This window comes from Amborella trichopoda, chromosome 5 (assembly GCF_054954075.1).
Source record: "Amborella trichopoda isolate Santa Cruz 75 chromosome 5, AtrichopodaSantaCruz75HAP2 v2.0, whole genome shotgun sequence".
Lineage (NCBI taxonomy): Eukaryota > Viridiplantae > Streptophyta > Magnoliopsida > Amborellales > Amborellaceae > Amborella > Amborella trichopoda.
The window spans coordinates 2466242-2482142 of NC_142340.1; the positions used below are offsets into that span (position 1 = coordinate 2466242).

Here is a 15901-nt window from a genome sequence, read left to right on the forward strand (position 1 = left end):
CCATGAGATCATTTATCTTTTATACAAAGCCACAATTACTCTTACGTATTAGAGGTCAAATTGGATGGTATGAAATGTATCAAAAAAATTTAAAAAATCTGTTTTTGAAACTTTTTAAGTTTAATCAATAACATGCTCACAACCATCCAATTTAAAATTTGAAAGACAGAAGGACAAAAGTGATTGTGTGCTAAAAGTAGACCGTCTCTTTGTATACATTTCCTTTAAATAAAAGAAATTCAAAATTCCTAAATCGCAATGCCCATTCAGCTCTCACCATTATAAGGAGAGTTGAATCAAACTTTCTCCAAGTTTAATGTCCCATGAAAATTCATGATGCACTAATTGAGATGCATAAATTCGACGAATTATTGATTGGGACCATTCCCACCATTGCATCATAGGAGAAAGCAGGATTCGTTATATGGCGCTGGCCTGGGTAGGAACCCGGTTTTTTATTTATAAATTTCAAGGTCAAATTACTGCATATAACGAGAGCATCAAGGAATTGCTTTAAGGCAGTGTTGTGAAGATTCAAAAAGAGCGAATTATACGTAGATTAGAACTATTTCACTAAAACCTACTCATGTATTTCTCTGTCTACCTGGGGTGGCAACAGGTTGGGTCGAGTCCGGCCAACCCGACTGGACCCAAAGTCATCAGACCCAGACACGACAGGACCCAACTGGACCTGGACCCGAAGTCAACTGTTTGGACCCGGACCTAAATAGTGTTCAGGTCTGAGTTTTGGACCCAAACCCAATTTGTTGGATCCATTTTTTGGACCCATACCCGGACCTCGGTCGCGTCCGGTCGTCGGGTCCGGGTCCATTGCCACCCCTACGACATGTGACCAAGTGAAAAGAAAAGGCTCTGTATATTTGTAGCAAGATGATCACTTTTCATGAACAGACTTCATAGAGCCATTCCTGAGGCTTAAACATGTCATAAGATGTTCAAAATAGCTCCTCTTGAACTTAAGAAAGAACTGTTAACTCACCTCCAATTCCACTAAAAGCTTCATTGATTAGTCAATCCTAACCGTACAATCCATACAAACAAACAAACCATGCAATGTACAAGAGTCTCTAAAAATCAGTCACATGGACAGTCCTGCTCATGATAGTCTACAGGTAACAACGATGGTTGGTGCAAGTATATCATACACATGGAGTCTGCTTGCCTTCATTTTTACATATACATTTTGTACACATTTGTACAGAATCACATGTCCATGCCATCAAATATATCCCAATCATCATTCATTTGCATCTCATCAACAAATTGATCATCATCCATCACCAACTTGCTGTATTGCAGGTAATTAAAACCAATCAATACAAAAATATTCAGTCCTCAAGTTAAAAAGCCAAAGGAAAAGGTGGAAGGAGATGAGAAAATAAAGACAGGCTATTAGATTGATAGTTAGGTAAAATGATGACAAACTTTTAGCTGCAGTTCAAACTTCAGGTAAACCACCAGAATCTTGATGGGCAACAAGATGATTACTTTAAATAAAGGCAAAGGACCTCTTTTCCTTGTCACAGATGAACCATATGCATATCTTCACAGGATTTCAGAGTTATGAATTAACCAGATTTGTAGAGGCTACTCCAAATAAGATTTGATTTGGAGCTCCAAATCAATTTCCTTTTAAGGGGAACGTTTTAGGAGTAAAATCATATGGAATCTTTTTGTCTCTGACCTACCTCAAAAATGGCTTTTGAGAAGGTTGAACACCATACTTTATATATATATATATATATATATATATATATATATATATATATATTCATATTTTTCTTTCTTGTGATTGTTCATTAGAATGAAAAGAGTACATATTTTAAAATTTGGATCAAACAAATAGTCATAACACCGTTTTTGAAGGTTGTTGCATTATATTACTATACAACCGTTGCATGAAATCACTACCCTATATATATATATATATATATATATATATATATATATATATATATAAACTTTAAACATGTGATACAAACTCACCTTAAGCAGGCACAGCGGAAGCTTACAACACGTTTTAACTTCTTGTTATAGAAGAAGAAATAGAAGGACCATCTGCAGTATCATAAAATTTCAAGTTAGGAGACCAAAGGAATGCACAAATTATTCACATGAAGGGAGTCTTCAAGAATCTCACATGGCTCCCTTCTCTAAAGAGGGATCTTCTTCAAAATCTGGATAGTAACTATAAACTTCACATTCCTCCAGATTAATTACCTGCTTAAATTCATGAGTTAAAACAGCCATGTTCATGAGTTAAAACACCCATATGATCCCAAGGCGTCAGACCATGCACCAGGTGATAAAAAGTACTGCCTTACCTCATCAATAGCTCTTAGTGTCGACTCCAGAAGAGAACTTTCACCATTAATGCTAGCCCATTCCTGGTAAGGATGGACATTGACAAATGACATACAATAGCAAGGTTAACAGACACATTAAACAACAAAAAATTATATATAGACAATGAAAAATAGGTAATGCTCACAGTACATCTGGTTAAAGTCTACATCACAAACACTGAAATCTTGTATACCATGTATATTCATGTATATTGCTTGTAAGCAGGTAAGTGACAGGTATTGCAAAAGGACTGTGCATAGAGCGAGGACGAAAGCGAGATCTTAGTTAGGTGGGGCGAGATCAGGACGCTGGGAGAGGGGTTGAACATATTGAACAAAAAGAATATAGAGAGGAATAAGTTGCATGCAGGCACAAACTAAGAATACTCCACAATCAAAGCATCATAGCCAGTAGTATGACAATCAATAATAGGGTTTCCAGGTAACTCATACCGTAATACACAAGAAGTTGGTAGTCTTCCACAAAATTTGTTAATGATTATACTGAGTGTGCACGCACAATTGCAACTTTTCCTATTTCTAGGCAATAATCAGCGGTTCAGAATGGTATGGACAATTGAACAGGATTACCTGAGAATTCATTGAGTTCATCAAAGGGCATGCAAAACTACATAAAATAGCATGACTAGGTCCAAGGTCCCACAAACAGTTGGGTGGCATGACTAACATGTGCTCCAAATTTGAATGTAAGGATTCAGTAGCCATACAAAGTACATAAACCAGTATGGTAGGACTCACAAACACTAGGTTGTTAGGTATTCAAGGGAACCTAGTGAGGTACCCTAGATAGTACCAATCGTATAACAGAGATTATATTCTAAAGCGCTGAACATTTATCAAGGACTAGAGTATAACGAATTAAACTGGCCTTGAAGACTTACCTCACTCATAAAGAAGTGACAAATATTTAAGAAACCGATGACAGAAAAGCTCTGCCTCTTGTGAATATATTTAAGAACCTTCAGATTTTGTAAGAGCTTAAAGACAAATTCTTTTTTTTGTTCCCCGAATGTAAGAGCTTGAAGGCAATTATTTGACTAGGACAAATAAGCAAAAAAGATATTCACCTCCATGATAAAGAAGAGTTGAGATAAAAAGTAAGACACATCAGGCTATGATAGATGGCTTACATTGACATAAACACCACGAGGTCTTTTGTGATCATTAAAGAAATGATTGCAATCAAATTTGATGACCACACAGCATGGAGACATAATGGATACAAACGGTTCCAAGAATACAAAGTGAGGAAGAAACGATACCCTTGCTGCCTCTAACATGTAAGAATTAAATTTCAGTTCGAAATTGTCCAATGCATCCTCTCTGACAAAATGATGAGCTTGCACCGCACTGCTTTCGTGAAAAAGGAAGAATTACTACAAAAGGAGACAAACAATCTAACCAAACAAAATTGCCAACACACTCAATGGGAGGGCTTAAGAAAAGATTTCATAGGAAATGGAGAGACTTGAACTCTCAGCTCATGTAAGAGCAACGGTCTTCTAAACCGTCTGTCAAACCTTTGACACCACTTCCACAGTTTCTAATGAGAAAGGATCAAAATGTGGGTTGCCAAGTCGCCCACTAAGCTGACATTGACAGTACCCTTAAATCCTCTCCCTCTACAGACAGTTAAATGTCAATTCTCGGTAATTTCACATGAATTTTTTGTAGTATCTGACAAGAATGCAGCACTCATTTTGTAGTATCCATGCATCATAGCCCTGTTATATAAGTGACAAGGGATGTTATACCTGAAGTCATAATCTGGATACATGTGATTGAGAGTAAGAACCAGGTAAATCAATGTCTTCCGGCTGGCATAAGAAAAGACGGTGATATTTAGATAACTATTGCAAATAGTACAGGATTAATAAACGCATTTGACTATTGTTCACTACCCGTCTTTGCTAGACAAGGAAGGAGAGGATGAGAAACTTCCTGGAGACTCTGCGAGGCAATCCAAGAACTGCAATAATACATGTAAAAGTTCATTATTCTACCTATGGGCTAACGTAGCTGCTTGTACATAAAAAATGATAGTTCGCATTTTCATGATGGCAAAAAGACTACAAAGACAATAAGAGCTTCCACAGACCACTTAGCTCATTTTTGAAGCAAAGGCAAAGCGGCCGTCAGTAAATGACTGACTATATACTATTTGACATATAGAGATCTAAACTCAGAAACTCTTTGATAATATGATATAAGAAATAATACGAAAATTGTTAGGAATTGGATCAAAGAAACAGGCTTAATGCTTCAGAATAAACAAATGGCAGTAACTAATTAGTGATGCAAGTCAATGCACAAGTTCCTATGCACATTCATGACAGCAAAAAGCAGTGTTGCAAAGAAAGAAAGGAAGGTAGGTAAAGACTAGTTCATATATGTGTATGGGCATGTATCTGCATGTGCCTGGCATGTGTGTTCATTATACAGATTTGTGCATGTGTCAAACAGGACTTACGGGTAGGTAACTCTGATTCTTCAAATCTGAGGCAGACCGATTCTGGTATATGTATCCTTGTAACATAGCCGAAGGAATAGTCCAAGCATATTGAACAAATGGTGAAAGGAGTAGCCCAAGAAATGACTGAATGAGTAGTGCAATGGTTCTCCCCACCAGTGCCCAAAGAGGGCCTTGTCTTGTGGACGTTAACTGTGCGGTTCATATAGCTCGATAGAAAAGATAGAAGTCTCAATGAAAAAAGACAAGGAACGGCCAGTTGTGAAGGAGCACATTAAGGCCGCAATCATATCATTGATGAGGCTAAGACAAAAACTTTTGGGTTACACTGTTCCATTTTTTAAATTGGTTTGCTTCCACCTAAGGATTTCTTGAAATTGAACTTAAATGGGAGTTCTAGGGAAAATCCAGGACCTACTAAGGGACCATCAAGGGAAACTCCAGGACCTTCTGAGAGACCATCAAGGGAAAATCCAGGACCTACTGAGGGGCTATCAAGGGAAGATTTTGATCACTTAATCTGTTCCTCTTCACACCTGTGGCTCAAACAAGGCACTAGTCCCTGCTTGTTGGAATAAGGTGCTTAGATATGAGATGGGATGCAGTCATGAAAGAGGGAGACTCTCTTTAATGCCATTGCCTGGGGCAGTGGGAACAACGCCTGTCTTCGGCAATTACACAATGTGTTTGAAGAAAATTGGGACCGCACCAGGAATTTATGAGTGGCATTCACTCACGCATGAAGAGAAGCGAATGAAGAAGATGCACTGGCTAGAGAAGGGATGTCCAAATCAGGCTTAACAAAGACCCTGTTTCATGTTTTTCAAGGTTTCGGAGTACATTTGTAGAGTCTTCTGTGCATAGACTCTACTCTATAAATGGAGGCATGAGTCGTTACACACACTTGTACATCAATTTTTAAAATAAGGAAATCATGATGAAAGCATGTTACCAATGAGGGAGATATAAAAGTAGTCCAACCACATATATTTCTATCCAATAAACTCTTGATCATGAAATATTCATCCAATTCATACTGAAGTGTCATGTATCATAATGACATGCATCTAGTTCTCTTTATGAAGTCATTAGCAGCCAATTTCCATCTGGACTGTACTGTCCAAGACTTCAATAATCAATGACAATTCAGGTAGCTGAGAAAAAAAGGACTTCAAAAATCAATGACAACAGCCTTGCTTGTTCTAGACTAGTGAATGTTCCCATAACCCTATCTACGCCCATTCCTCTTCTGACCAATTGATCTCTCATAATTAGTAGAAGAGATAATGTTCCTAAGCAGCCTGAAGCCCTTACATATGCATTTGTTGATTTTACTTCCTTCCACTGGGACCCATTTTCCAGCTTACAGATCATGCTGACAGTTTTTAAAACTTTAGTATGACCTTCAAAAGACATACTCAATATGTTACCTATTCCCGCGACCTTTCCTTTTACTAGGAAACCGGATATAACTATATAAGCATTTCTGCAGGCAGAATCGACTTCTGCATGAACCCTGAAATTATCTGACCTAGGCATCCCTTTTAAAACATCACAAACTAAGTATATATGAAAAATCACAAACTAATTGCATATAAAATTTCTATATGAATTTCATAATTTTATAACCTTTCTCTTTTATAAAGTCATCACAAAGTTGAAGGCCTAAAGTAGGAAACCAACTGAATGGATGCATAAAATGGCCATGGCATTTCAACTGTGAGTTTTATAATCACTATTATAAAAGATAAAATCGAGATCCGACATCTATTAAAATAAATATACGATTCTATTAAGTATGATTAGATTCCTTTTTACAACTACATTTTGTACGGAAATTATAATCTATGCTTTTCTAGTAAAGCCAGTGTAACATTTAATAATATACTTAATTTTGCCAGGAGTGGAGAGATGAGGATAATGGGGAAACTCATGAGAGGATGTATCTTTCTAACAGTACCAAAATGTTTCAACAATATTTTCAACAATTAATGGACGTATTATCACTGTAACAAGTCAAAACAACATATAATCGTATGAAAAAAAAAGATGGTTTCTAATGCCCAACCATATTATTCAAAAGATTCAAAATTTTTATATGATATGCATGGAGACATATGAAGGAATGTGAAAACACACAGTGCACAGTTAAAGGAAAAGTAAATGAGTAGTCATGTATGAGAAAAATGCAATGGAAACAGCAAGTATCTGGTGTATATGGTCTCTCAAAGTAAACATGCAATAGAGGCTTAAATGCTAGGGAAGGTTTATCAAAAGACACCTAATACACCAATTTTCTAACTCATGATCATGTCTCCTTTATGGGCTTTTCTAAAATAAATCAAAAGAAATCAGTAACGTCACATATCCCTTGGGCGCTTTTTGGTAAATTTCCCTAAAAAGATCCAGGTCCACATCTATACACTAGAAACAAAAATATTTTACCCATAAATATGGTGTGCACTTCAAAAAACCCATTTTTTGCAAACATCCTCATGCATACAACAGAACAGAGTATATTACGGAAACATCAGAAACATATGCCACATAAATAAATAAAAAAAGTTCCGCTCCGTAATACATAACTAATTAAACCATGTGAATGTTTCAATCCAAAATTCCAGTGAAAATGCTGATTCATTATGCTTCAATATGAAAGTATAAATAGATGATTCAACTCATACTGGACAAAAAATCCAATTCCACACATGCTCCTACACTTTTAATAAAATTTGATAAAAATATTGATGACATAATTTTATTGAGAAGCTTTATTTCATTGCTAATTAGTAAAAAGTATTCTAACATTCAAAACCCATGAATTTGGAGAAGAACTAATTTCACGTTTAATTTCAATTTGGAAAACAGATAACAAATGTATCAGACAGATTGATTAGTTTTCAACTGATTTCTTGTAACTTTAAAGGTTAGTTTACATTGATTTGAAACGCTAGTTCTGGGATCAAGTAGAAGATAGCATATTCCAACATGATCGAGTCAATATTTCAAATGGCACAGATAGGAAAAGAGTCACAATGAGAACAACTTCGGGAAAGGTGCCACAACGAGAACAACTGCGGAACTTACAATCTAAGTGAAACCCTGGAGCAAAGGAGAGAGAGAAATTGACAATTCAAACACAATGAATTAAAGTGAGCTCTAAAAGGGAGGGTACCCAGTAATCAATCGACCAACTTTCTATAGAGTGAGTTCTAAAAGGGAGGGTACCCAGTAATCAATCGACCAACTTTCTATTAGGTAACACCCTCATAAAATGGAAAGGTTATCTAAGAAACTGGATAATGCTCCTATAGTAGCTATCATGAGTTCAGGGAACTGCAGTGACAGATGAATCAAATTTTATGTGCAAAAACATCAGTGCAAAAATGAAACAGAACTGGTGATTGGCACATTGCAAGTATCATGTGACCAATGTTGCCTAGTACAATAAATCAATAAAAAATATAGGTGCTTGAAAAATCATAAGAATTGAATAAATCTCCAGTTTTTACTGATCTCCAGCATATCCCAGTATGATCATAAGTTCATAACCGTAAGTACATATTAGATTACAATAATTATGTATAAAATGGTTGTGCACAGAAGGCCATAAACAGCATCAAACATGGAGACATTCAAAGATATACTGAATAATCACATAAAACGAGATTGAATTGAGTATATTAAATTACCTCTTTCTCCAAGCTAAGTGATAGTTTCTTATCCATCCCAGTATGTTTGCCTGGAGAGTCATGATATTTAGAACAATAAACCATGATTTTCAAGTTAGCATTTGGATTTAAAAATATAAAAAACTCACAGTAAAATCTGCCTCTCTCAGAGGTTTGAAACCTTGCACTCACATGAATACGCTTCAAGATTTCCCTTGAGGATGCACTCTCCAAGGTTTACATGACTGAGGAAAGAACTTATACTGGATGGTGTAGAAGAGTTTCAGTATAATTTACAAACTAAAATATAGCAGGAAAGCCAGTCTCAACAAATGAAATACAAATCAAATTTTACCTGTCTAAAGGAGTGTACTCCAAATACTTCATATTGGATAAGCTTTTTGAACCATAAACAGGTTAATCTTGCAACCTACGGTTCTTAAGAACTGTAAGTTTAAGAGACGACAAGAAGCAAATAATTAAAATTGTATTTGCTGAGACATTGAAAAATTCAAGATGGACAGACCACAAGAAAATAAAGCACATGTTTTTTGGGACTATATATCTGATAAAAAGGACAACAAAACCCCATCTTCAGTAGAACCAAAAGATGATGTCCTCCCCCCCCCCAAAGATCAAATAACATGAAATCATAATGATTTGATAAACAAAGTAACACATAGATTTGTTGATTAATTGGAAGTGTTTTAAGGAAGAGAATACATACGGAAAGTATTAGTAGCTCTGGTAAAATTAAATTTCCTGCTCAGTCTCTGATCCAGAAAAGTGGAAGGATTTCTTTAAGAAAACAAAATTGATAAAGAAGAGAATACATACGGAAAGTATTAGTAGCTCTGTGGTAAAATTAAATTTCCTGCTCAGTCTCTGATGCAAAAAAGTGGAAGGATTTCTTTAAGAAAACAAAAATTGATAAAGAAAAACTAGAGAGAAAGAAAAACAGCTTTATTTGCAACAAGAGAGAGTGCCCTCTTTGAACAAATTTTGAAGTACGACCAAACACCACTATTCCTTACAAACCAATAATAATAATAATAATAATAATAGTAATAATAATAATAACGATGATAGTAGTAGTAGTAGCAAGTGTTTTAAGGAAGAGAATACATGCGGAAAGTATTAGTAGCTCTGTGGTAAAATTAAATTTCTTGCTCAGTCTCTGATGCAGAAAAGTGGAAGGATTTCATTTAGAAAACAAAAATTGATAAAGAAGAGAATACATACGGAAAGTATTAGTAGCTCTGTGGTAAAATTAAATTTCCTGCTCAGTCTCTGATGCAGAAAAGTGGAAGGATTTCTTTAAGAAAACAAAAATTGATAAAGAAAAACTAGAGAGATAAAGAAAAACAGCTTTATTTGCAACTATAGAGAGCGCCCTCTTTGAACAAATTTTAAAGTACGACCAAACACCATCTATTCCTTACAAACCAATAATAATAATAATAATAGTAATAATAATAATAACGACGATAGTAGTAGTAGTAGCAAGTGTTTTAAGGAAGAGAATACATACGGAAAGTATTAGTAGCTCTGTGGTAAAATTAAATTTCCTGCTCAGTCTCTGATACAGAAAAGTGGAAGGATTTCATTTAGAAAACAAAAATTGATAAAGAAGAGAATACATACGGAAAGTATTAGTAGCTCTGTGGTAAAATTAAATTTCCTGCTCAGTCTCTGATGCAGAAAAGTGGAAGGATTTCTTTAAGAAAACAAAAATTGATAAAGAAAAACTAGAGAGATAAAGAAAACAGCTTTATTTGCAACTAGAGAGAGCGCCCTCTTTGAACAAATTTTGAAGTACGACCAAACACCATCAATTCCTTACAAACCAATAATAATAATAATAATAATAATAATAGTCATAATAATAATAACGACGATAGTAGTAGTAGTAGCAAGTGTTTTAAGGAAGAGAATACATACGGAAAGTATTAGTAGCTCTGTGGTAAAATTAAACTTCCTGCTCAGTCTCTGATGCAGAAAAGTGGAAGGATTTCATTTAGAAAACAAAAATTGATAAAGAAGAGAATACATACGGAAAGTATTAGTAGCTCTGTGGTAAAATTAAATTTCCTCCTCAGTCTCTGATGCAGAAAAGTGGAAGGATTTCTTTAAGAAAACAAAAATTGATAAAGAAAAACTAGAGAGATAAAGAAAAACAGCTTTATTTGCAACTAGAGAGAGCGCCCCCTTTGAACAAATTTTGAAGTACGACCAAACACCATCTATTCCTTACAAACCAATAATAATAATAATAATAATAACGACGATAGTAGTAGTAGTAGTAGCAAGTGTTTTAAGGAAGAGAATACATATGGAAATAGTAGTAGTAGTAGTAGTAGTATTGCAACCTTAAACAATCAAAGTAAGGTGCACCACCAAAATTTGTCATGGGATGCAATTTTGGTGTCGAAAATTCTTAAGATAGTGCAAGAATCTATTTTTATTTCTAATCATACAATTTTAAACTCAAAAAATGGTTCAAATCAAGCAAATCTATAAATGCATGAAAATCTTGAAAATAGAAGGTTCAAATATTGTGCTGCAAGATGTACTATTTTTAGGACTTGAAATCTATTTTTTTCTCTATTTTCATACATCTTGATGTCGAGATGATCAATTAGATGTTTTTCCAACGTGAAAACAAATTTTTGGATTTTAGAGGTGCACCTTAATTCTACATCTTAAGGTGTCAACCTTATATAAACTATTTCAATGTTTATATATATATATATATATATATATATAAGAAAATAATTGCATAAAACAAAAAAATTGTACAAGACAATAAGAAATATCAGTTACTTGTGTTATTTTATTCTTAAGATTTTCAAAATAATTCTCATTTTAATTAATACATTTTTTGAGAAATAAGTACCCATTAGCTGAGAGCTTTGGCACGCATTTATTGATCCTAGATAGAGAAACAGTTCTTTTTTCACAATCAAAATTTTTGGAACCAGGAAAAAGAAATGCAACTTAAATCAAATTGGAAAACTGAAATTAGCAGACAGAGCAACCAAACCATACAACAAAAGGCCTTATGTATAATGTTGTGCTCAGAAGCTCTAAACCCGAAGGGTTGATTTTTGGCAGCAGAAGCTCTAAACACGACAGGTTGATTTTTGCCAAATAAAGTACGAGGAAAAATAGAATCGACTACAAGCAAGAAAAATAAAGTAAGAAAAAAATAAAAGAAAAAGAACACCAAAATTTACACAGAAGCTTTAAACCCGACAGGTTGATTTTTGGCAAATGAAGGACAAGGAAAAATAGAATCGACGACAAGTAAGAAAGATAAAGTAGGAAAGAAATAAAAGAAAAAGAACACCAGAATTTACGTGGTTCGTCACAGATGTAACTACATCCACAAGCGAACACAATCGATGTTTTTTCACTAAATCAAAGAAAGAAAATTACAAGGCACTTACTTGAGAGAAACCGAGAAAGAACTGTTCCTTGACCAAGGGTTAAAACTTAATAAATGTTAGGAGAGTTTCATTTGAATGTTGAAATTCAATAATAGGTGGGAGTTTTTGAGTTAGTGGTTATTAATTTGAGAGTTTCTTGACTATGGAGGTTTATAAATGTAGGATGACTATGGAGGTTTATATAAGTGAGAGTCATGTAGGGAATGGAACAAGCTTGAGAATTGAGATTGTTATCTAGGAGGATTGCCCCCTCAAAGTGGCCTGTAAGGTTTTTCCTTACTGTTTTTTAATATAATTCTGCACAGTTGTTTTTTGCTCTCTTATTTTTGGGACTTCTTACATTTTCTCTATTTTTCTGGCTCTTTCCCTCTCTACAAAACAACCAATAGATAGAGAAAAGACAACCCCCCATAAAATGGTACGTACTTGCCTCTAACCCTTTATGGACTTCTAACACCCAATATATAGACAAAGGAAACCCCCATAAGGTGGTACGTACTTGCCTCTAACCCTTTCCAACTCTATATGGAGTTCTAACTTCATCTCAAGCCCATCCTAATGTAAATAGGACTCCAAAATAAGCTTAAATACGAGTCCCAAGGAATTATTTAAAAAATAAGAAACCCATATAAGAAACAAACTAATCCCATAAAATACAGATTCAACATATAATAAATATTTACACCATAAACAAGACAATTAACACATTCTGGAACAAAATTTCGTTTTCATCACTATTCTGAACCCTATTTTAGCTATTAAAAATTGAAGTAGGATAAGAATCCGACCACCAAATCCCTTTACCACATTCATTACCAATATCCAGTTATTGCAAAATACAGATTGCAAAGTAATCGATAGTCTCTATTCAAGATTCCTTCTTTAACAAAGATGCATAGACAAATATCGCACCCATCATCAAATATTAAAGAAAAAAATAAATAGCAACAGATTCACATAGTTTCTGAGAGAAATTCAACACCATACAATTAGAAGAATCAAGAAGATAGATTGCACGGTCTCCACAAGAGACAGACAAACAACCAATCAAAGGGTTAGAGAAGAATACCAACCTGCAAACTGAATTGGGAGAAAATCCCTTCCTCTCTCTAGAATGAAAAACCCCTTTGTTTTTGGGAGAAAATCCTTTTTCTCTCTAGAGAAATCTATTCTCCACTGGAATTGAATAGGGAGAAAATCACTCTCTCTCTCTCTAAAAAAGAAAACCCGCTGTTTTCTCTCCTAAATTTAATTGTCTGAAAATCCGTTCCTCACACCTGAATGGAAAACCCCTTTAATATCTCTCCTAAAAATTGGGGATGGAGAAAGCCCCTTCCTCTTTCTCAAATGGAGAAACTTGGATCGGATCTTAAGAGGACCTGCTATCTCTTTCTAAAAACTTGGGATCATTTCTGAGGACCTGTCGGTAGCTAATAAGTCAAATAATAATTAAGAGAACGGATCATATACTCTTGTTGAAGATTCTATTCTATCCATAAAAAAGCACCTCATAATTTCCAACAAAATGCAATAAGATCCAATACGGATTATCACCATTGATTCAGTCGTTGGACGGTGAATAAAAAATTGCACCTGGCTGATGCAATTTTTTGGGGACCCGCTCATTATTGTATCGTTCCACCTACTGATGGACGGTAATAAGACCACGATCGGAAAATAACGTAAGAATATGGATCACATGTACGGTCCCAATAATCTTATTATTATTAGGTAAAATTATATATATATATATATATATATATATATATATATATATATATATATATATATATATATATATATATATATATATATATCCGTTATATTTTCTATTATTACCCTAAATACTATATATCTGTTATATTTTCTGTTATTACCCTAAATACTTAATATTTTTCGTTATTATTGGAATGTCCATTTTTTTCACTTCATAACGAAATTTTATAAAATATATATTTTCACCCTTTTTCAATTGTTCAACAATCGAAATGGCTAGAATTTCGATTATTAAACAACCGAAAATGACTCCAATAGTTTAAACGCTAACATTCTCTTCTCTGTGTCTCATGTTCTATGCTTTATGTAAGTGAATCTCAAAGTTACTCCTCTATGCGTCTCAAAACTCACAGTATCTGACCAAAAACCTAACCCTAACTTTCGATTAGATTAGAAGCTCATGTATCATCACAAGGCTTTGACAGCATTTTTCAAATTTTGAAGGTTACAGATTTCTTATTTATAGTAAAGGTGTATGTATACAATGATTTGTGGGTCGATTTTATGAATTTAATTTGTATAAGATTTTGATTTAAGGTTTATAATCAATCACACTAGTTCTTTCTCGTTAATTTCAGTTAATTTTTGCGTTGATAATGTTTGTATAAAATTTTAGAAATTAGGGGCTTTTTAGAACTAGAAATTTCGGGGGTTTTTAAATCTAAAAATTTATACATGAGGTTGAATTTAGTTATTATTTTTTTTAGTGCCTGTGAGGAAATTTTGTGTATGTGAGAAAATTTTCAGAACTGTGATTGATCATGTCTGAGAGGTAACACATTTGCATATATTGTTGATGTGTTGCTTTATTTCGAATGCTAGGCAAAAATTTCATTATATTGTATTGTGTGTTAACATTAATACCCTTGGGTAGTCTTAAGTACAAATTTGTGATAGATATAGTGATATCTTAGGAAAGGGTTGGTTTTAGGAATACATAGGAAATAAATAACTTTATGCTTTATGCTTCAATATTTTAGATACAATAATTTGTCACTAGATTTGTTTGAGAGCTCATTCAATACATAAATTTGTTATTACCTATTTGGAGGTTTAATCTATGACTGAACATTGTTTCTGATTCTATATGTAAATGCACGATGAGTTATTGGTATCTCGATATTCATTCCTTTGTATTATCATGTTCTTTTCATAAAGTAGTGCTTGTTATTGTAATTGTTAATAGTAAAGAGAGGGAAATGACAATAAGGCAACTATGGGACTTGTATTAGAACTATTAGGTTGAATTGAAGAGCTCCATAACACTAGGTTATGGTCTAAAATTGACCATCTTTTCGGTTGTTTAATAATAGCATGTCATTATTGTTTATGAGTTATTCAGTTAAGTTTTGCACATATAATCTTATGATTAACATGATGTCCATCCAGATGGGGGATACCCAGGAGGTCCTCAGGACCCAAGTTTGTTACAGCTACATTCAGAACATTCATCATATTTCATATGGTATACACATTTGCTCTTTCCATTAGTTTGTTATTTTTCAGTAAATTGTAGTCTGTTTAAATATGATATAGGAAGTAAATGTATATATATTGTGACTCATATGTTGTCTATTTGTTATATATCAGGAAAAACAAAAAATTATAATTGATGAAAGGACTTTCAATTACACGATTGGCATCAAGTTCAATTAGTGAATGCGCCTGAGTTGGGTGCTCTATCTATTATCCGGTCATATCACATTGATCATCCTTTGGTCGCAACCAATGAAAAGAGATGGAATTTTGAGACCAATTTATTTCTTTACAATATTCAAATTGATGAGATGACAACCACATTATTTGATGTTTACGAGTTATTGGGACTGGCTGTGAATGACGCCTCTGTTACATGTTGTCCTATCAGTGACCTAACAAAGTTCATAGAAAACAATTTGGGAATAGTCTCCACTGGAGGCAACTTGACAGTCATCTAGCCAACTTTCACAACTTGATGTTGTTAGAAATACCCGAGCCTACATTCTCTTCCTCGTCAGCATCACCATTTTCACAGATGCATCGATTGCAACAGTGTCAACGACGTACTTACAATTCTTCGAGGATATTGAGGAAGCCGGAAGATATGATTGGGGTGCTGCAGCCCTCGCATATCATTATCGTTCCCTTGGAAAGACTTGTCATTTCAAG

General features: G+C 34.3%; 1 protein-coding gene and 1 long non-coding RNA gene across 10 annotated transcripts; one reads left to right on the top strand and one right to left on the bottom strand.

The window, feature by feature from the left end:
• Nucleotides 1-991: 991 nt before the first annotated feature.
• On the bottom strand, nt 992-13257 carry LOC18426736 (transcription regulator). 9 transcript variants are annotated; one of them, XM_006833378.4, is made up of 11 exons: nt 13051-13257; nt 8884-8958; nt 8721-8791; nt 8550-8599; nt 4289-4356; nt 4142-4204; nt 3650-3737; nt 2346-2408; nt 2162-2241; nt 2008-2079; nt 992-1309 (listed from the first exon to the last, which is right to left on the bottom strand). In XM_006833378.4, exons 2-11 carry the CDS (start codon nt 8913-8915, stop codon nt 1225-1227), a joined length of 672 nt encoding a protein of 223 aa, XP_006833441.1. In that variant the 5' UTR covers nt 8916-8958; nt 13051-13257; the 3' UTR covers nt 992-1224. The 9 variants fall into 9 exon arrangements, with proteins under 9 accessions (XP_006833441.1, XP_088722899.1, XP_088722902.1 ...); XM_088866773.1 differs by having other exon boundaries at nt 3518-3737; XM_088866776.1 differs by having other exon boundaries at nt 8678-8791.
• LOC148781895 (uncharacterized) lies at nt 12188-15219 on the top strand. The gene is made up of 2 exons (XR_016055584.1): nt 12188-12240; nt 15143-15219. It is a non-coding gene; the product is annotated as an uncharacterized LOC148781895 (long non-coding RNA).
• The last annotated feature ends 682 nt before the right edge of the window (nt 15220-15901 follow it).

Coding starts and splice junctions, on each gene's coding strand:
- LOC18426736 (XM_088866773.1), bottom strand. CDS start 8,915: ATGAAGTATTTGGAGTACACTCCTTTAGACAG. Junction 8,600..8,720: donor AAATCTTGAAGCGTATTCAT/GTGAGTGCAAGG, acceptor ATGACTCTCCAG/GCAAACATACTGGGATGGAT. Junction 3,738..4,141: donor TATCCAGATTATGACTTCAG/GTATAACATCCC, acceptor TCACGAAAGCAG/TGCGGTGCAAGCTCATCATT.